This window comes from Charadrius vociferus, unplaced genomic scaffold (genome assembly GCF_000708025.1).
Source record: "Charadrius vociferus isolate BGI_N301 unplaced genomic scaffold, ASM70802v2 scaffold738, whole genome shotgun sequence".
In the NCBI taxonomy this organism is placed as follows: domain Eukaryota; kingdom Metazoa; phylum Chordata; class Aves; order Charadriiformes; family Charadriidae; genus Charadrius; species Charadrius vociferus.
This window is the reverse complement of record NW_009649467.1, coordinates 998,429-1,020,407: the sequence shown is the minus strand read 5'-3', so window position 1 is coordinate 1,020,407 and position 21,979 is coordinate 998,429. Positions and strand designations below refer to the sequence as shown.

General features: G+C 41.0%; 1 protein-coding gene across 1 annotated transcript; it reads right to left on the bottom strand.

Annotated features, from left to right (window-relative positions):
• Positions 1-5,795: 5,795 nt before the first annotated feature.
• TMEM26 (transmembrane protein 26) lies at positions 5,796-19,140 on the bottom strand. Its single transcript, XM_009889805.1, has 6 exons — positions 18,918-19,140; positions 15,668-15,746; positions 10,382-10,495; positions 9,632-9,852; positions 8,516-8,592; positions 5,796-6,214 (listed from the first exon to the last, which is right to left on the bottom strand). The coding sequence occupies exons 1-6, from the start codon at positions 19,106-19,108 to the stop codon at positions 5,796-5,798; spliced, it is 1,101 nt and encodes a 366-aa protein (XP_009888107.1). The 5' UTR covers positions 19,109-19,140.
• Between the last annotated feature and the right edge of the window lie 2,839 nt (positions 19,141-21,979).

Genomic DNA, 21,979 nt, shown 5'->3' with positions numbered 1-21,979 from the left:
AAGGAGAAAGGGGAAGGAAAGAAGAAAGAGTTTCCCCCTTCCCCTCACTTATGGAGAAGCCTAACCAGTTGACAGAGCTGGCCCCTAATGAATAAAGAAGAGTATTCTAGATTGGCAGTTATGATAAATACCTTTGGAAGATGCTTTTTAAAACATTAGAATTGGTCATGTGAGAAAATTAGTCCTGTTTTTATGTTTTTCTAGTAATACTGTAGACAATGATCTTCAGCAGTGGCATTGTGAACGCTTACTGAAAGCAGGATTAGGCCTACAGTGAGTTATAGTGTCTGACAGCTGTCTTGGTTCATGTACTGCGCTTGCTGAACATACTATTGTCTCTTGCAATCCTAAAAGATGCTCCAACAAGGCTTATACCAAGTTTGTTGTGAAAGACAAGCTTTTTGGGAATTCCATTGAGGGACTGAAATTGTGAAGCACTTAAGCTGGATGACAGATAAAATTAAGCCCAGCACATTCCTCAAATGTGAAACATCAGTTTATTCAAACTAATATAACATGCAAGAACAGCAACACTCAACCACTTTTTATACTTTTTACACTGTAAATCTATTCTAAATCTATTCTGGAGTCTTCTGTGAGGCCTAGGTGTTAGCTATGATTATATCCATTTTGTATGATTATTCCAGGATGCTATTAGTTCACATGTGTTGGGAGACTGAAGATTCTAGAGCAATTTTCAATTCAGATCTTCTAAGCTGCTATTACAGATGATATCCTTGCAGGCATGCTTTACTTGGCTTGGAGGCCTTTCCTATTAAAATGCTGGGTTATGGCATCACTTTTACATTGTACCACCCTTCAGCTCCCTTATTTTTACCTACAGTCTGACAGCCTCATTTCAAACTTTGTACGACCTTAAGATTGTTTGAAAGAGATATTAATCCACAGAGCTACAGGAAACGATGCTGCTGTTTCAATAAGCTAGCCCTTCACAGAAAGACTGCTCAGGAAAACATGCTTTTCTCTGTATTAGGCTACAAACAAATGGAGGAAGCTCTTTGGCAGCTGTAGATACCTTCCATCTTTAACAGGAAGAAATAGGCTTGGCTCTTAATCTTTGAATGGCCTGAATTCTTGTGTACTTTTGGGAAGACTTTCACAGGCAGCAGTTCAATGTCTTTTGTCTGCATACTGAGATCTGGATGGTGGGCCCAGAAAGCAGCTGGAAACATAGACAGGGAGAGAACAGCAGTATGTAGAAGATGAGGTAAGAGTTTAGGTGGATAAATTAAGATTTTTGTATTGTTAAATCACTTTCTCTCCTAGTCCCTTAACCCGGTATAAAAGGAAAAGACGGGACCCAGATGAGCCCGAATTAGGAAAAGTTTGCATAGAGCTTTTTAGGGTCACCTGCAAGAAAGACTCGGGGCCACTGGAATTCGTGTTAGCAGCTTGCTGAAGATCATTGGAGTGGAGCTGGCTGATGAGAGCTATTCCCATGCTGGCTTTTGAAGGGCCAGGGTAGGTTTTCAGAACACATCTTGTGTTGTGTTCTCAGTCGTTAGCATCTATTCCATTAGGGGTTTGTATCACTGTATTTCCCTGCTAGTGCAATGACCGATCTTGAGCAAACATCTCTGCCACTTCTGCTATCTTGACCTCTTCTTATTGCCTCAACATTACAGATTAGGAATAATCTATTTTCATTCCTCTTGCAAGGAAGGAAAGGCTTCAATGCTTATACAACAGCATGGCCAAAGGTGGAGAATTGAACCCAAAGACCAGAGGGCCAAGAACTCTTCAACCTGGTGATTTAAAGGCTTTCCTATTTTGTATTGACAAAGAACCAGCGAAACAGCCTTGTGTGGTTTTAGATGCTAGTGTTCTGTTCTAATGCTCTTTTCAAAAACTTTATCTTTGAAGGTGAAATAGTGATTGGGTGGGTTTCATTCAACTGAGTAAACCTGCATGGAAAGAATATATTCCAGGGAACTTACTAAATTTTTTTTTTTATATGAGTATATTGTTCAGAGAGTATCATATGCTTAGTATTGAGTCCTAAGCTTTAAGATATTTGTAATGTTCAGGTATTTCTGTACGTGTTTTACAGACATCTGCAGAGTGTTTTCATCAGCAATCTCACACACAGAAATAAAAACTGTATGCATTAGGCATTGCCAGGTGTGTATGGGTATCTAAATGGACATATGTATTTGTGTGCGTCTGTAAAATGTGGCTTGTGTGCAGGTATTAAACACATCCTCTCTGGGATTATGCTGTGACTTGTATATTTGGAGGCAAAGGTTCTGAATAAAGAAGGACATATCCAGAATAGAGTGGAATTTACTGCAATTGCTGTGGGTTTTCAAGCAATGGCTGCAGTCAGAATCTGGCCTAAGTAATTAACTTACGAAGGATGGAAAGGAAAAGCAGCATGTGGAAGATGTAATTAATGGGAACATATAACAGTCAGCTCTCACATAATAAATTGGCAGCTATGCCTGAGGTAACTGCCTTTTATTTGCAAAATACAGTTGGAATTTTTTAAAAGTAATTGCACATTTTCTTCCATTTCTACATGGTCCCACAGAACATAGTACAGTACAAATACCAACAGAAATGCAATAAAGTAATGGTTGTTGGTTTGTTGTTTTTTTTCAGGCTTAGGGCTAAGATCTTATTTGAGCCAATGTCCAAAGGAAAGGAGGAATACATTTTAGCTCGGGAAAAAAACAAGTGGTAAAACATTTTAGTGAGGTTTAATATGGAATAATCTAAAAGGACAAGGCAGGAACAACCAGAATAAATAACAGCAAATGGCTAGATATCTATTTGTAGAAGAGATTTAGTAATGTAATTCTCCTGACTCAAGTAAATAGCAGTTAAAATAAACGTTCTGAATTCCTTCTATTTTGAAGGCTTGAATTTTCCCTGTCTGAAAGCTTATTGCAGCTTTTTCTGAATAGCAAGCATGACATCAGTTGTTCTTCAGCTACGCCACAGATGCTGGCAGATTTTCAAGGAAATGCATTCTGCCATTTGCCATGTGCAAAGCTCTGGAAGGCTGCAGGATGACACAATGGCTCCCCACACCCAGCTGCTGATGCAGCTGACACAAACTGCCTGTTGGAAAAACAATGTTGGAGTCCTCCGTCTCAAAAAAAAAAAATTGCAAGAGGAAGGTGAGGAGGACTCGCAACTGGGGTTTGCTGCTGCAACCAAACATACGAGGTACTAGACTTCTTAACTGCCATTTCCAGCCTTCTCAATGAAGTAGAGGAGACTGCATGTCATTCCTCCTGCTACCTGCCATATGTGATTCCCCTCTGCACACGGGTGGGGAGTTAGACTACCCAACCTTTAGTGCTTTGCTTGTCTGTTTGGGTTTTCTTTTGTTTTTAAGCAATCCGTTTGGTGTCACCCCTGATAGTGGGGAGGAAAAAGGAAGTAAAAATCGATTCTATCGTAAGCATGAGGATCTAGCCTATTTTGTCTGTGAGTGAATGGGGATGGGATCTAGTAGTAAAAACCTGGCGTTGGAGTGAGTTCTACTCACAGGAAATCTGATTAGAAGCTTTATTGCTGTTTAAAATGGAACAGCCTGAAGACCAGGAAATATAGTTCTCTGTAAAATCTTCCTGCTGTAACTAGTCTCTGTATTGCTGGCCCCAGGGGATCTTGCATTTGCTGCGGGCTGAGCCTCATAGGCAGTTTGTTGCTGAACTAAGCCCTTTAAATAGACAGCAAGTTGTAAAAGTACGTCCTGCAATTTTTGTGCTGATGAATTTAGAATGATGTTCTAGCAAGCTCAGTACACTCCAAATTAATTAGCAACGATCTTTTTAACGGGCTAATTACTGTATCAGCAAGTGGTAAACTCAAAATGGATGTGAGTAGTCCTGGCTTGCATCAACAGGCAAGAGATGTGTTGCAGTTCTACCAACTGATTCTAAATTCATGCTAGTGTGAAAGGTTTTAAACAGCACAGCTGGTCAGTGGCAGCACTAGCTTTTTTACTTCTAGACTTGATTTAAAATCCCAAATGAAGTTGCATTCATGTCTCCTTATGTCTGCCTCACAATGCCATGGTGAATGGTGATTGGCTTTTTTAATTTCTGCTGGAAAAAGGCCCAAAATAAGAAGAACAGGAGGTGTTGCACATTATTATTAAAGTATAAATGTTAGGGCTATAAAGTATATGAGACTTCCTCCCTTCTTTATGACTGTGCATTTTCTTCTTTCATAATGGAAGGGCCTGATCCTGCTTAGAACAGTAACAGCTTACAAATATAAACACAGGTTCACATGTTTGGGGGTTGGGATTTTTAAATAGGTCAATCTTTCAAAGAATAAATGTCATTGCTTATCAGGTTATGGATAAACAAGCATATGACTGCTGCAGTGGTGATAGAAACACTTTTATTCGTTTCCCAGACCAGATTCTGTCTTTAGATGGTGGAGGCTTTAGAAAATAAGGTTTAATTGGGAGCCTTTAATAAGGGAAGTTACCTTAATTAGATCACTTTATATTTGCTAGATTTTTTTTGTATGCTTTTCTGCACTCTTTTAGAATGGATGCAGAAATTTGTAAAAGCACCTGCTATTTTCTGTGAGAATGTAATTTTTAGGCAGACTTTCAAAAATCACTTATCTTACTTTCAGCTTCTATAAGATAAGCCCAGTTTGGTTTGGGGAGAAATTAATCAGGCCCTATGTTGTTCACTCCAAAGGTCAAAGTAGTAAATGAATAATTATTAGCCATTTCTTAAAAATGGATCTTGACACTCAACAGACCAGACAATCTCTCGAGTTATTTCATGTGGCCTTGTGATGCTTTATAAAATGTGAGGCACAAGCCTGAATATTTTTGTCTAGATTGTCCTGTCAAACTTGAGCAGTGCCTTTTCTTTCCAGTTAATTGTATGCCTGAGACATTTAAAAAAAAACTTGTCTCAACTGCAAGCACAATGAAACCAGGAAAAAATAAAAAGTCTACAAATATTTTGGGGTTTTTTTTTGGTGTGTGTTACAACTGGTAGAAATAGGAAGGCAAGCACCGCTGTAGAAAGTGCCTGTGACAAATGCAGTTGTCTGCTAATGATCTGTGGGGCTGCTTTTTTTTTTATTTTATTTTATTATTATTTGTAAGGTTTGGGTTATTCAGACCATGCAGGTCCTAAGAGACAGTTTTGTTTATTCTGTTTCATGGTGTTGCATAGTTTTTTACTGAATCCAGCCAAGGATGAGGTAACATTTGAAGAAGATTTTCTTAAATTTCTTGAATGAACAATGTTTTGATGTCACAGTAACAGTAGAAATCTGTCATCCTCCTTCACCTGCATGTCTGAACACTTATTGCTGTTGAAGTTGCTTCCATACACAGTGAACATAATGTTCATCACACTCTAACTATAGCCTGACCATTGAAGTCGGTCTATGGTAGAGCTAAATGCTTTGGTACTTCCCTTAACGGACAGGCTTGTCCTTCTATTTGAATACATGCGAGTACATATGTTAGCACAGTGCCACCAAAGGTAATAACCAACTTCGTCAGTGTGCCAAACCTTTCTTGCTACTACAAACTATGGCTACAAAATCCCTGTGGATAATATAATAGGGAACTAGTCAAAACCCAACATACAAATGGATACAAAAGTGTCCCATTTCTATGACTTTGCTTCAGAAACTTCCCCTACAACTTAGGAGAAATTATTGATCTCTTAGTGGAAGTGATGACTTGGGTCTCACTCAAGGTGTATTTGATCATAGAAATAGGCTAAACCCTTCTGAAGAAGCTGTGGGAAATGCAACTTCTTTCAAGTCAGTAACTGTGCTCACTGATCTTCTGATGGAGCTTGGGATTCCTCTTTTGGAGGAAAAGCAACAAACTCTTCTTTCATTTCAGTATCTTGGTCAGCAGTAGCATGAGTACTAGCTTCATAAGGCTCGCATGGGCAACAGCTGACTTCTCCTTTCCTGCTCTTCTGTAGAATGGTAGCACGAAAGTCTAACGTTATCACTGCCAAACGATACAGTTGTAGAGTCACAACTAAGATGTTCTTAGCTGTAAAAAACACCAGCATCTGATTGAATATTCTGAAGTGGCCCATCAGGATTGAACGCACAATGAAGAAGGGCCCATCCTGTATGAAAAGGCTAACCCCAATGTTCCACAGTTCCGCGCTGTACCTGCACAGCAGCAGGCTGGGGATCCGTCTAGTTGACGCAGTTGGTTTGCAGCCAATATGCTGTACTGGAAATAAAACACACTTATGTTAAAACAACTCTCTCAAATTGAGTCAGGATTGGCCTAAAGGGCAGTTACAAGCCAGGGTACCCTGGATTAGAAATGCATTCAACTGTGAACAATTCAACATAAAGCATATCCCATTTCTGGGATCGGGTTCAGCCAAACATGCGAAGCTTATGTTAAGCAGGCACTTACGTGGTCCGGCCAACAGGACTAAAAACCACTTCCCCTTTTCTTTCCCACAAAGCCATGCGTATCTATACACTTCTAAAACAAGAAGCAGAAGTAGATCACCTAATCTTTCTGTAACGACTTCCCCAGACGCTTTTCTGTTAAATTGACATGCTCGACTAATATGTATCCTTAAGAAAAAACCCTACCATGCTGAATGGGAACAGACTGAGCTGTAGCACTTCCATTTGTTGCGGGCTGTCTAAGACCTTGCTTTTAAAAGACTCACCAGATAGCCATTGCCTTTTTCATGTGTCATAGTAAGAATAAGTCATGTCTGTGCAGGGTAATATGGATAGGAAGGAGCTGTGGTCTCTGCTTGCCGTGTGAGACTTGAGACACAGTTACTTGTTCTTAGCCTTCTGAGTATGAAACTTTTGGAACTTGCATGGGTGTGTTCCCCTTGGCTATAAAAGTGGTGGTGGGTTAAAATGCTCTTTGTGGCATGATGTCTAGCGAAGGATCATCATAAGGGGGTGTGTGTGGTAAATATGGCTGCCTCTTGTGAAAATGCATGTAGCTTAACTAACCTGTCTATCAGGCAGTGGGATGTTACTAGTTTAGAAAACATAGCTACTTGTGATGCAGTAACAACCACCAAACATTTCAGCTTACCAAAAGAATTCTATTGTTTGAGTAAATGCTGGGGGGCGGGGGGGAAATGAGACTCTAGTGGAAAATTAGTTGTAGAATGTAGAAATTTGCTAAATCCATTAGGCAAAGCTTCAGCAACAGCTAATTTTTTAACGTTTTTGTGCCATTGCTGTTTAATAGTTCTAACTGCATTGCTGTAGTCCAATAATAAGTGCCTATAAATCCCTATTTTACATCATGTTTGATGTGTGAGTAAGCTTACTGATGCTTGAACAAAAAGTACTATTTGTGTGACTGTATAGAACTACCTAAAACAGTACCCATAGTAAATTTCATGGCAATGTGTGTTCAATAACTTAATTTTTAACTGGTAAATGCAATTAAATAAGCAGAAAAGCAATAGCCAGAGAAAAAAAAATGCATAGTACAACAGGTTATTTCATTTAAGTTCAAACAGTGCTTGAACAATCATAGCATTAATTTATTTGGGTAGTGGTGATGTGTATGAGTGGTTTGGGGTTTCTGTTTGTTTGCTTGAAATCTTAGTTTAAATACATTCTTTAACAGAATGTATTTTACCATTAACAGGAATTTTAGCTATGATAAATCTGAAATGCAGTGGCATCATTTTTTCCTCAGGAGGTGAGCTGCTGAGCTGAAATGTTTTCATAACTTCAGTGTTGAAAACAAAGCCCAGTGCTGTCCGTGGAGAAAGGGCTAATGAAAAATTCCTGGAATCACTTTTCATTATTATTTTATTCATTTATTATTTTAATCACTGTGTCAACCTAGTCATCAATTTTATATAAGGTGCTAGTGAGGTTAATGTACCTTTGGACTGGTAAAGTTGCATTGCAAACTTGTAGTGACTGGAGGCCGAAATGGTGGGAACAGATGATGATTGAAGGGACTTTCACTATTCTTTTTGGATATAAAGAAGCCCTTTCTGCCTACGGACAAACACCAGCCTGAGCTGGCTGAGTGTTGGGCCTTTAGTTTAAGATAAGGGTGCACAGTCCCAACATTATATGGTCCTCTAGGTTCCATGTGAATAGGTAATTTCTCCTGTCATAACCACTTCTGTACTCTTGGCTGTGGTGTCCCCTGTGGTTAACATCTACTAACCTACCCAGATTGGAGCCATAATATAATTCAAGACCAGATCTAACTCGAGAGCTCACATAGTGTAGTTTAAGGCAGTAACAGGCAACTGGAGCAGGTGCTCCAATACAATATTGAAATTCTATTTTTTTTTCTGGAAGTAGAGAATTTTATCAGGGACATCAGAGGTTAACCAGAAACAAGTGTTTCCTCAAAAGAAACCACAATGGGCTTTCTTCAAAACCCATCATTGTCATATGAATTGCTCTCCATCAGAAGCCCTTGGTATAGCCTGTAGCGTGTACACAGCCACAAGACATGCCAGAAAAAACTTAAAAAAAATTTGCTCTCTTTTATTGTCTTTGTGCAAGTACTAACCTGCAAGATCAAGTGGAAATTGTAGCATACTCCAGGTCCATACAGCAAGAATTGCATTTATGAGAGCATAATTCTTCCTATGGGAGGGGAAAAAAGTGATAACAGTGAAGATGCAGTTTCCTTATGTGATAGCAAAAATGTTTCCTGTAGTATTTGGAATGTCATTTAAAAGGTGGTTGAGTGAAACAGTGATTGATTAAGGCATGCTCTTGAGATGTAAGATTTAGGAAAACAGAGGCACCTCTTGGTATAGAATTTTTGCTGTTCAGGCCACATATTCCAGGTGTGGAATTACACTAAATATCTGATGCTAACATTATAATGATAAGCATATGGAAATAGAATCTGTGGCTCAAAGAGGAGATTCTTTACCCTCGTAGTGATTACACATTCCTTGCAAGCCTGAAGCTTCTCTGCCGAGTGGGAAGGACCTCTTTTCCTGCTGCAAAAGCTTTTCTTTGATATTTAAAAAAAATAAAAATAGTATGTCTGTAAGGGAGGATGAACCTCTTCTGTGATTCTTTTTCTTTATGATGGATGTTCACAGCTCATCCCTCAGTGCTGTGAGGGGGAGATGGGTTTATTTTCTCTGGCAGAGATTGCAATGTTGAAAAGTCACGCCAGACTATGCCATTCCTTCTTCTTATCTTTGAACACTTTGTCATTCTATCCTAAGAAAGTACATATGAGATAACCAAAGAAGAAACTTGGATAATGAATCACTTAAGCAAACTCTAGTTGCATCCTTGCTAGTCTAAAACAATTCATTAACCTGAAAGGGGCTTACTGTGTACCCAGCTTTTCAGCTCCTGTAGCTGTAAGAACTGATGCTGCATGGCAGTTGTTGTTTGGCTCTTTGTACCCTTTTATTGTGATGGATGCAATCACTTCTCTGCTAGGAACAGATGAGTAATCCCTAACAAAGCTCACAGGACAGTTAGGTCTTCTACAGAGGGATAGGTAAGAGTAGGAAAACAGCCCTTGAACATAGCCTGCTGTTATCTGTGGGAAAGACAGTTTCACTAGTCTGAATACTGTAGATCGCACAAATAAATCTTCAAGCTAAACAAATATCTTGCACTATGCAAATTATTTATGTCAGCAAATAGCCCTTACCGAACATCTTCGATGTCCAAGGTTTCGCTAGCAAATTCAAGTATATCTGCTGCTGTTCCCACAAACATGAGAAGCAGCTGAGACAATTGATCCCGGGTGATTTCAACTCCAATTGGGAGAAGCCATCTCCCAACTACTAGAAGCAGTAGAAAAGTCTGGTGGAGGGCCAGTGTCCATACAGTCTCACAGATTGTGGAGAGCTGATTCACAAAGACTTTAGCCTGTTTAAGACAACAACAATAACATACTGTAACTTCAGGAGACTGACTTTATATGTACCTTCAGAGACTGTGTTCGTCCTTGAACCTGCTTTTGTTCTCCTTCACATTGTATTAGAGCAAATCATTTCTATGTGGCAGGCAGAATTTGAAAAAGGCACATTAATCCAAACTTCAGGTAATGAATAGCAAGTCTTTCTGTGTCTACTACTCCTCCTGTTCTCATATTTCAGCTGAGCATTATCCTTTGCAGAACCATCATCCAGACACTTTCTAAATTCAGTTACTGAGATTTGGAAGAGAATGGTAGGACAGTCTCCTCTTCACATGGAGACTTTTCCTGCCAACAATATTATGCAGCACGCTGTTGGCCACTTCCACAATATGATTTTCTGAAACTGGTTTTTTTTTTTTTTTTTTTTAGTTTTAATCACTGTGTGAGGAGTTTGCCCAAATAGACACAACAGTACTCTCTAATATCATAAGATCTCTATCATAAAATCTCTACTATGAATAGGAAAAGGTGTCCCACCGTCTGAATGATGTGGTGATCTGTTCCCTCACTTCCATGACTGCTGTCTCTGGATTGATTGAAGTCTTGGTTGCTGACGTTCACCTGAACTGCTCCAGGATCATTACCACAGTACTATTGTGAACAAAAACATCACATGCATAAACATCCCGCACAGGGAGCAGCTGCACTCTGTGGCTGAAAGAATCCTGTTTTGCTGAACTGCAGAGGGTTTATTTGTGAAAGTCAGTTGATGTTTGCAAAGGTACATGCTTACTCTGAATGAAATTCCCCTCTTGTTCAGAAGGGAGGAATGCCTCTCATGAGGAGAGGAGTGATGTTGGTAGGTGTCTGAGTAGGGTTGTTCCATAGAAAAGGATGTAAATTCAAAGGCTGATGCAGCAGGTGACACCTTTGTGCTGTGAAGGCTGCACTCTTTGAATACGATCTGCCTGCAGCTCTTCTCAACAGGCTACTGCATTTCCTATATAGTCTCTCTGGCTAAAACAGTAAAATAGGGTAAAAATTCGTCATGGTCAGTCTGCTGTTTTATGTTTGTGGTCAGTCTCTATATTCAAACTTTTCTCAAAATATCTGCTTCTTATCTGTACTATCCAGGAAAAGTTCTTTAAAAAATGCCATTGTTTCATTCTTCTGTATGACTTCCCTCAAGGCTGAAATGAAGAGTTGGGGTAGGATGTTTGGGTTGTATTCTCTGTTCCTCCTGTCCCCGCTTCCCCCCAGCTGTGCCTTATTCTGCAAGGAAATTCATAATGTGAGAAGTGAGATTCAGGAATAAAAATAGGCCTGTGTTTTTGCCTCCCCCCGCAGAGCAGAAAAACTTTCTCCAAGTACCCATGGTTCTGGGAGATCGAATGTTGGTTAAAACATAGTTACTTCAACTGCAGCAAACCAGTGGTGGGACTGTGTCCTGTCTGAGGTCTGCAGCACTGCCCTGCCCTGCCCTTCTACCTTCACCCCTAAGGCTGGCCCCAGAGTAAGTGGGGTATGGTTCTAAATTCTATCTCGTAACAATCCCTTAACATCTCTCTTCATTGTAATAAAAAAGGGATAATTAGAAAATCAAACCCTGCTGTTATTAAGGACTTCTATCCTGTCCTATTTGTGCCAGAGAACACCAGATGATTTGCATTTCTCCACTGGGCCCCCCACCATTTTATTTCACAGGGAGTGATTTTCTGCAACAATCGGAATGTGTTCTAGTGCATACTGAGTAGCTGTGTTCAGCGTAATGCCTGCCAATATAAAGGCAACATTTTCCAGCAAATGTCACATTCTAGCAAATTTCAGATTCTACTTTATCAGAGACCAAGTAAAGTATCAATGTTGCTCAGTATCTGGGTAAATGCCTCTTGCCTGACCTTGTTGTAGATAAATGGAGCAACTTCCCGTGGTCTGAAAAATCTGGAAAAAAGTCAGTTCTTGTTGCTTTTATAATCGGTGGTAAAGGCTCCTAAACTTGAATGCTTGTCTTATTTGGACTGTGGGTGTGAGAGCGCTGAAAGATTGACACACAGATGTGGGGAAGATGATCTTTCCATTTGGAGAAGGGAAGTCTGAAGTTCTGGCCGTGGAGACAGTGAGACTGAGGGGCTGGTACTCTGCCGGCTACAGGCTCATCTCCCTGGGTTAGCCCTTCAACCAAAGGACAAATGCAGAACAGCTTGTTCAGAGGATGTTTCAGAAATGAAATTTAACGGGTGCTCTGAAGGAGCCTTTTTATCTTTTTGTAGTAGAAAAAGTGTCAAGCCTATGGAGACCAGCCCCCAAGGTCAAAGTCAGCCTTTCTGAGTAACCCCCACGGGCAGTGTGACGCAGCTGGCTGAGGAGACCATGACCTAAAAAGACGCTTCCATGTGGCTTGCATGGAGGCTCTTTCCCCCCTGCCCAGTGGCACAAAGGTTCAGAGAATACTTCTTTAAAAAAATTTAATTAACTTTAGCAGTGTCTTTTGTAGGTTCCTTATATGTAATTTTTGCAACTACTCGCAGCTGAAGGGGGGGTTACTATTTCAACGCGAGGCTGCACAAACTCTGACTGAAGGGCACTCCTTGGGGCCGGGTCCGTATCTCTTCTCAGCTGCTTGCAGGGAGGAAATGGAAAACTGCGTCTGCAATGACAGTCATTTAAGTAGACTCCTGATTTTTAATTCAAGTATGTTCATATCTTGTTTTGGTTTATTTCTCTCTGAATATTTATTAAGTGGTGGTTGTGGTGGTGATTCACTTGAAAGTTTGGAGAAGAGCCTTTATTTTCAGCATGTATATGCATGTAAATAGGACTGTTGGTGCCAGGCATATTTGCCTAGCCAATTATGTATGTGCAGTGACTTAATGAGAATGTGACAAGGAAAAAGTGAATACTAAGTTTCACAGGCAGTTGATAAACATGATTTACCTCTTTACTGCTAGGGCTCAGTTACCGCTAGGTACTGAGGCTATGCACATAGCTAAACAAAAATGCCTTTTTTTTTTTCTGTGCAAAAATAAAACAGGAAGAAATTGTACACATTTTGCATAAATTCTAGCTTGGTTTACTTCCTTTGTTTCTTCTGAGATGAAGCTTACATTCCTCTGATTTATAAAACATCTAATCAAAACAGAAAGTGTGTTGCATGACACGGTGCTGTCCCGTTGCGTGTCCTGCAGAGAGCTTACTGTCAGTGCGTGGGGAACTCCTGAAACACTGAACTAATTCAGCAAATTTCTGTTTGCATGTTATTCACAATCCATTATTCCCAAATTAAAAAAAAAAAAAAAAAAAAAGAGGTTAGCTAAAACTTTTCACAGTGGGTCCAGCATTGAGATGGTAAAACTGACACTTGAATTGACACCAGGGCAGAGTACCCTCAATCCTGTTAAGGCGCGTGGAGGCCGGCAGCCTGAGTACCTGGTGGAAGAGACCAGCCCTTTCCCAGAGCGGGCCCTCTGCCAAGCTACAGGTACCCAGCTTGCTCTCTGCCATTCCAGCCTTTCTTGCTGGAAACAGTGTTGCTGTCCCTATAGCAACACGTGTGATGTCTGAAATTCAAAGCAACCATGACTGCTTCATTTTCCTCATGTAGGAAAGCTGAAACGTAAAACAGGGAGAAAAGATTGTTTCAGCCGTTTTCCAGTTTGAGGAAGATAACAGGTATGGGAGGGAAGAAATGGTGAAAGATGTAAGATCGCTTTTAGAAGAATTTTAGCTGGTGAAAGCATTCCACCTCAGAATAAGGCTGAGGGAATGGCCAGTAATATTGACTATTTCCTTAAAATGTTCAAGTTAAGCTGGTTAAAAATAATTACAAGGCTTACTAAGTATCCATTTTATTACTGACTGGGAAGCCTACATCAACTACAGTACTGGTAGTCAAATAAGCCCTGCAAAAGGTGGTCAGTTATCGCTTTCTGTGGCAGCGATGCATCAGTCGTTTTAAAAGATAACAGAGGTATTTTTTTTTACCTGAGATCTCACACATTATGAAGAAAGAATGTTTGGGTTTTTTAATGGATTAAATGGTTTTAATTTTCTTGCCGCTCTGTTTTGCAGACGGCAATTTTTTCACTCATTACGGTTCAATTTACTTTATACTCTCTCCCAAATGTGTTTTGTCCACAATACTTTACTGCAAAGCAGCACTTTCTATGCAGTCAGTATTTCACTGTTGATATATGAATGGTATTACTCATGTCCAGTTTTGCAGTACACAGGGACAGAATTGCCTCTGTCTTCGGGAGGAGAGACTGCATATTAGCACGTGCCTTAAATAACAGCACTGACACAAGCAGTTGATGTTTCCTGTTAAAGATTCAATACAAGACCGAAGTTCTACTGCCTTAAAGACCACAGACTGTTTTCATGGTGTATATATTAAATGTGTGGATCTAGCAACTCCATGATTACCCATTCTGTTAGTATTTTAATAAGGAAAATCCCAGCAATACTTTGATATGAGAAGTAGTACTAGTCTGGGTGCTGTGGTTGAGATTAATTGTTACGAGGGCTGCTCCGCTTCTGGAGGTATTGTTTTTGAATCTATTAGGTTGTGTGTTTCCAGAACTCTCTGTCCTATCTCTCTAGGTATAAAGTAAGCTGTTAACTTGATATACTCCCTCTTTAATTCACAGTAGCAGTATATCAATAAGAACAAAGTATGCCATGTTCTAACATCATTTTGGGAAATAAACTGCTGCCTTTGACTACAGAATTAGCCTGTTTCTTGGACCAGATTTAACTATGACAAATGTTCTCAATATCCACATTACCTGTCTGTGACTGTTTAAGGAGATTTGGCAAAACAAGAAGACAATAAATTACAGCTGCTGTATTTAGAAAAAGCCTCAGGCATTTTCAGTGTAAACACAATTTTGAATATTTGATTATGCTTCTGCGGGCTCTAACAATGTTTCAAAGGAGAAAATGAGGCACTATGTCTTCTTAGTCTAATTTATGTATTTTATTGTGTTGCCTCTTGCTCTTTTTTGTATCGGGCCCTTTTCTGCTGTGGATGTAAGGTACTGCATATGTGCAAATGCTGGGACAGACAAAATCCCCTCTTCATTATGTGGAAGTGCTGTGGGGACTTGAAAGCAGCCCACATGGGGAGGTGGTTCACTCAACATGGGCTGCTGGGCTAAGTGGCTCTGTCCTGGTTCTGACTGGCTCCATCTGCCAAAAGAACAATTGTGTTTAAAAATTTTACTGTGTGTTTTAGTCTGAATTGAAATACGGACCCTCCTCCTCACAGGTTACTATACAGCGTGAACAAAGAAAGGATATAAACACTGATAGACAAATTACCATTCAGCTATCTGTGGTAGCGATCTGTGACTGTTCTCCTAGGTTGCAGCACACAAGAAGTAATTTGAGTTGAAGACCCCTTTCACTGATAACTGTCTCAATTTTGGCTTGCTTGGAGTTGTGATATCCACCTGTAAGTGCTGTGAGACTCATACTTTATTTTAGAAAGGCCTCTAAAGCAATGAAATTCTTTCACTGTCCTGAGCAAAATTCAAACTGGTACCCTGGGGGTGAAAAGCTGTTTTTCAAATTTCTAGTCCTTGGTTCCCCAGCCAAATACAAATAAATTATCTCCTTTTTAGCTAGGAATGGCGTTCATTATTTGATAATTTAGGAAATGCACAGTAGTGTATAGTAGTATAGCTGTAGTTGGATTGGGAGACCTACCAGTATAAAACAGAAAATTGGAACATAACCTGGCAGACTTCTGTGTGTGTGCTCAAATCCAACCCATCAAACAATGCATCAATTTTAAACTAGCCTGTCTTGTCTCATAATAAATACCTGAGTCCCATGATGAATTTCTAGTAGCCACAGTGATGGTACCGTGCAAATCAGATATAAAAATATTGCTGGTGAAAACCTGTGAAGAAAAAGAGAAGATAGCTTGGTATTATATCATATTGTAAATACCACGTAGCCTATCATTATCTGCATTGAAAGTATCTTGTGCCTCCTACCATATGGGATATTAAGAAATAGGGTAACTGCAAATAAGAGTTGCTATTCTTGCTGAATTCCTCATGCTGTCAGTATTATGAGTCATAGGTTTACTTGTACATCCATCTAAGATCATATATGGAAGTTTATGTAAAATATCTTTTTAAGAATTAACCAAAGGCACTTTGCTGTTTGTATTTCCATCACAGCATTCTCTGTACTTAAAATAAAAAAAAAGCCTCTAGCTAACATGGCCTTTCTGATTTCATGAAGGGTGAATTAATACGTTGAGTCATTTCACTGAGTGATGCTGGGATAAAGGCTGTTGATCAGAATCCTGTGCATTGACACAGGAAAGGCAGAAATAGCATTAGTTTGCCAAATACAAGCGTTTCTTCAGTATGAGGTCTTTCAGTGCAGGCTAAAATGGTTTATGAAAATGGGTTTTGGCCTTGTTTTTCCATTTGTGCTGGCAATTGTGTAATTCTTTAGGATTTCTGTCTCTAGTTCTTCTCTCCCTGTCAGTCTTCTATATAACTTAGGATGGTGAAGCTTTATTACCTTCATCTTCTTAAGCTGAGTTTAAAGTACTAGAGAGGCTTCATTACTCCTTCTCAAACATTATTCTTGTGACGGTTGCTGATGTTTTCTCATTAAACATGTGACAGTTTTTTGTTTGGGGTGGGTTTTTTGGCAATTCTTGTCTTTTTGGAGTAGGAATGAGGTCTGATGCCACTAACGCTCCAGCTGGCTCTGCCATAGTATGGAGTGAGCATCACTGCAATGCTGCGGAGATGCACAGCAGCCTTTGCATCCCATGTATGTACTGGCCCAGAACAGAGCAGTGGAGTCAAACTCGAGATACTTGCTTGATTCCTTCTGTCCTGTCATTGGCGTGTTCTGCAGTTAATTTAAATTGCTTATAAATATGTAACTGCAGCAAAGTTTTGGTCAACTGTTGTTGCATTTGTTATTTGTTCCTGAATGTACCTTTTTTTTGGTAATCATTACTTTCCCAGTGGAGATTAAGTATTGAGGAAAAGAAAAACCCTGCTCAGGAAAATGACTGGGTTGCTGAGCTGCTATGACATGTTTCAATCAATCCGCTCTAAATAAGATCATCCTCACTTCTGGTTTTTGTTTGTTTGTCTTTTGGGGTGAGGAGGTGTAGTTGTTTGTTTTGGCGGGGGGGTGTGTGTTGTTTTTTGCCTTTTTTTTTTTAAAAAAAAAAAAAAGGTAGTGATTCTGTGAGGTTTTAGCCTGGTTATTTTGGGAGAGAACACACCTTGCACTTGCCTGGGAGAACTAACATACTTCACAGTATTTCCTGTAGGACTTGAGCACATGAAAAATCCATCCAGCTGGCAGATTAGCAGTACTGAGCTAATGATACCAGATCAGGCCAGGAGACTTCAGGGGCTTTAACCCTGCCTTTCTTTCAGTAGGAGTAATCTCGAGGAAATACTACGTGGCCAGGCCCACATGTGCCATTTAATTTTTTTGTGCTGGTATAATAAGCAAGTCATCTGTAAATATGGAATGCAGAGAATATGAGGCTCTTGGAGGCAGGAGAGTCCTGTGGCACAGACTGTCCATTGCCTGCATTGGTGATTGTCCATGGAGTTGTTTCTATAGATGCAGATGATACTGCCTGTTCTGAACGTGAGTGTTTTCCACCAGAGCAGAAAGTTATCCTGATGCAAATAGATGCTGGCCATGTGTCTACACTTCTTACCTGTAAACACACTTTACTGTGCTACTTAAAGTGCTGGACATCCATTTTCAAAATCTTCTTCTAGCTAAATTTAGCTCACCAGCACATATATTGACCTAAAATGGATCTGCTTTCTGTATCTATTTTTCTTTGGATTTTCCAAAAACTGCCATAGCAAGTGTTCCTTCGTGAAGTCTCTGCTGCTGCCTCCTCCCCTGCTCACTCTGCCTCATTACTGTGCATTTGGAGCTCCCCGTTGTTAAATTTTCCTGTGTCCCAGACTTTGTTGCTGCTTTTATTACATTCAAATTTAGAGCATGGAACACTTGGGTGAATCGTCACACAACACTGCTTCTGTTGTTATAATGAGTTTTGCAGGTTGCAATGGACAGGAATTTAACATCATTGAAATACTTTTGGGCTATTTTTGGTCTTGGATTTGTCCCAGACCTGCCTGCAGTTTGAGCTTTTAAAAATAAAAGGTCCTAGTAAAATCTTGACAATTAGTTACATGACCACTTTTTACAGAGCATTTATTTTGGCTGACTGAGCGCTGATGAGCTGTAGATGACTGCAGTAACTCTTTAGATGCGTGTAATAAAAACCCATGTGCTTGGGCAAACTCTGCTATGACTAACTTTTTTTGTTTATTTCTCAGCAGCCTTTCATGCATGAAAATTCCCCTCTGGAATAGCCTCTCAAATCCAAATATTTAAGCCACTCTTGCTGTATTGCAAGAGTGGTTGCTGCTCATCTTTTATTTGTCACCGAGTTTTGGTTCATGCGTTAGCCTGGCCTTAGCACTGGTACAAGGGGCAGGGACAGGGAATGCAGTCCCTGGGAAGGGGGTGCCAACCAGAGCATGACAGGATGGGGTAAGAGATGCAGGGCATCTGCATGGGATAGCCTGTGTGGGCCCCCCAGCACCCTTCTGCGCTTCACACGTGTTGTCCCCGACGTGCTGTTGCTTCAGAGGTGCCCAGCGACACTGTGAGGGAGCGCGTGCCCCTTCTTCCCCAGCCCCATGGGTCCGTAGCTCTACAGCAACTACCTCTTCCCTGCAGCTGCATTTCCCGCACTTTTCAGCTGTTAGTATGGATATACACACACAGAGCGTGGCTCCCAAGTAGTCTGCTTCAAAGCTGCCCCTCCTGAAAGCCCTCTGGATTTGGCAATGGACTAGCCAGGGCTTTACCAGTTTCCCACCCGCCAGCCCCAGGTGCAGCAGGGGAGCAGATGCAGCCCCCGAGAGCCTGGCAGAAACCGAGCCGGGGCAACGCTGCTATCGGGCAGCAGCCGCAGAAGGCGGCCCCGCATCTGCGGCAAAGTACATGCAAAGAAGCAAGAGGGGCTCCGTCGGAGCCGATGGGATATGCTCACCATTTGTAGCCTCTGCCTTGCTTAAACTTGAGGGTGAGCCCTGTCTCCAGGCACAGGAGAAGATTGAGCAGTGCCAGCAGCCAGTACTTGGGTTCTTTCTTCGCTGCAGTCACTCTCCAGACCCCGATGAGAGAGTGCAACACAAAGAGCAGGCGAGTAACCAGAGCATTGAGCAGCACCATCAGCTCCATCCCGGACAAGCCTCCCTCCCCTTTGCCCCGCACCGCAGGGGCCCAGCGCTTTTCAGGAGCCCTGGGAAGGTACCCTGGGAATCAACCGGGAAGCGTGCACACCACAGGCGCACAGATCTCTTCTCTTCTTCCATCTCCACAAAGGGGCCCATTATAACAAAAAAGAAACGGCATTGCCCCTCCCCCAGACTTCCTGAAAACTTTTTAAAGGGAAGAAAAAAAAAAAGCTCAGGCTCCCAGGCTGGAGTGGTTTGCAGTGCTCAGTGCGGCTCTGCCCACGCCAAGGCAGGGGCGTGAAGGGTTTCTTTCTGTCCACTCTCCAGCATCTGCTCAAGGACTAAACGGCAGGGAAGTTTCTATCTCAGACAGTTACCATCTCCCTCTGCGCCCCGCTTGCTGCTCTCATCTTGTAGACTTCTAGCAAAGAGACAAAATGTAAGAAGCATTGTTAATTTGAACGTTCCTTGCTAAAAGCTCCACTGAAACTGCAAAAGCCTCTTTCCTCTCCCCTCCCCCTGAAAGACATAATTCAGATTTGGGAGTTTTTAAAATTGTTCATTTAACACTGCAACACAGAAAGCAGAAACTGTGTACTTAATTTGATATTTCAATCCCTGTGTGTAACAGGGTTTAAAAAGCAACAGAAATTAGAAACACTAACCAGTACTGAAATTTAGTCAAACTACTAAGCAGCAGCCCTAGCGAGGAACTCCAGAAATCAGTCTGAAATCTGGGCTAACACTAACGTTACTTAATAGGCCAATAGGGACATATACAAAAAATACACAGAAGTTTGACTGTTAGGTCAGTTACCTTTAGATTGACCTTTATCCTCCATAAGAACAGTTTATAATGTACGGAGTATGTTTAAAAATTGCTTTGATGTTTTTCATAGTGATTAGAAAAATTTGAATTTACACTTGGGTGACCAAAGAGAAATTTCTTCTTGATCAAAACTGTCACTGTGTTGCTCCAGTTTTGTGTTCATTTACTGCCAAAGCACTTAAATTGAGATGCACCATTGTAAAATAAAATAGAGAATCAAGTCCATGTAACCTACTGTGGCACTCCTAACTTCCTAGCTGACTTAATTTTAAGTATCCTGTTCTACTTTAAATGCAAGGAAATATTCTTCTAACAGTTGTGACCTTTGTAAGAAGATATTTTTCCTCAATTGCTAAGATCCAAGTTTTCCTCGCTGCGAAACCAAGCCTCTTTCTCTGTGAACTGCTGAAGCCGGTGCTGGCAAGCTGATATCCTCAGGGGTGGGGGAAGATGGGGGAGAAGACTACTTAAAAATAACCCTGCCCAGAGAAAAAGAAAAACAAAAGGCATTCCACAGTATAGATCTCTCACTCAGGAAATGCCTGAGTAAATAAATGGACTGTGCAGCATGCCTTTTTGAAGCAACAAAATGAAGTTCCTCACGCTCAGAGGAAAATTAATTCAAGTCAAGGGCCTACCACTGATAATCCCTTGCCAACAGCCACCCTGCCATATCGGGACTTCAGTGCTGTTGGTTCACAGCCCTTCCGTTGGTATTAAGGTCAAACCTAGTTGAAGAGGAAACAGGGAACAGACAGAAAGGAGAGATTGTTTAAACAAGATACTCCTCTGTGATAGTGCTTGATGTCTAAGAAATGACATGGAGGAACTGGCATGTCTAATTGTTCATGGAGATCCTAACAGTGCAGACGTCATAAACTTGGAAAGATGGTGATCAGTGGGACATTCTCATGATATCATGCATTCAGGAAGGATGCAGTGAGCTTTGCTGATAGCTGGTAGTTCTGGATATTAAAGACACTTTGGAGCTGAACTGCTTCACAAAGTAACCTTGTCAATGGACAATTCATATTTCACATTGGTGGAAGACCCAAACTTAAGCAGGAAGAATATATAATGTTGACTCTGCCTATCTGACCAGTAGACCATGATGGCAGCACAACAGGCTGAGTAGAAGGAGGAAGTAGGTGTGGATGACTTCAGTTATTCAGTCTAGAAGAGGCAAAAAAATTGCATTTTGTGGAGTAGCTGGTTCGGGAGTCCATGAGGGCAATGCTTCACTTTAATCCTGCGTGTTTTACACGATATAATGTAGAGAGTAACAGCTGAGGAGCTCCCCTGAAATGGGGATCTTCTGTACTTAGACTCAGCATCCACACAGGAGTAAGACACGGCAGAGTTCTTCATTGCTGTGCTCAGCTTCAAAAAGGAGAATTAGACACAGATCAGGAAGCTTGTTGAAAGTAAAACAGATGGAAGACCTGACTCTTTGCAGGGAGTATGGACACTGCTTCAGTAAATCACATGGTAAGTGCAGAGAAAATAACTTTCTCAAGAAAAACTTGAGAAATAGTGAAAAGAAGCCAGCATTGGCAGGGTAAGTGAGATCGCAGGAGCGAGAAGGCATCCTTCAAAAAGCTGAAGCTGTGTCCAGATGAAGAAAACTGAAAAGATGATAAACTCTGGCAAGTCAAATGTACAAATATGGTAAAGCTGGCTGAAGGAGTGTGAGGAACAATAGGCAAAAAACTTAACTAAAATGTCTGTTATCTGCTCAAACACATCGTGAACAGGAAGTCTGCCAGGGAATCGTTGGGTCAGTAGATGGTCAGGTGGCACAAAAGTCCTCGGGGTGAGAAGGCTGTGCAGGAGGAGCCAATGAACTCCTTGGAGTCCCAGCATGAGTACAGATGTACAATGTAGCACGGGACAGCACTGACTACTGCACAAAAGCTTATAGAATTAGTGGGGGCTTTCCTTTTGACGTTATACGTGCTAGTGTTCCACTGATTCCATTCTTTTCATAGGTTCTTCTAATTTGCAACTTCCAGTAGTTAGGCTAATGGATCACAGGCTAGGGAGTAC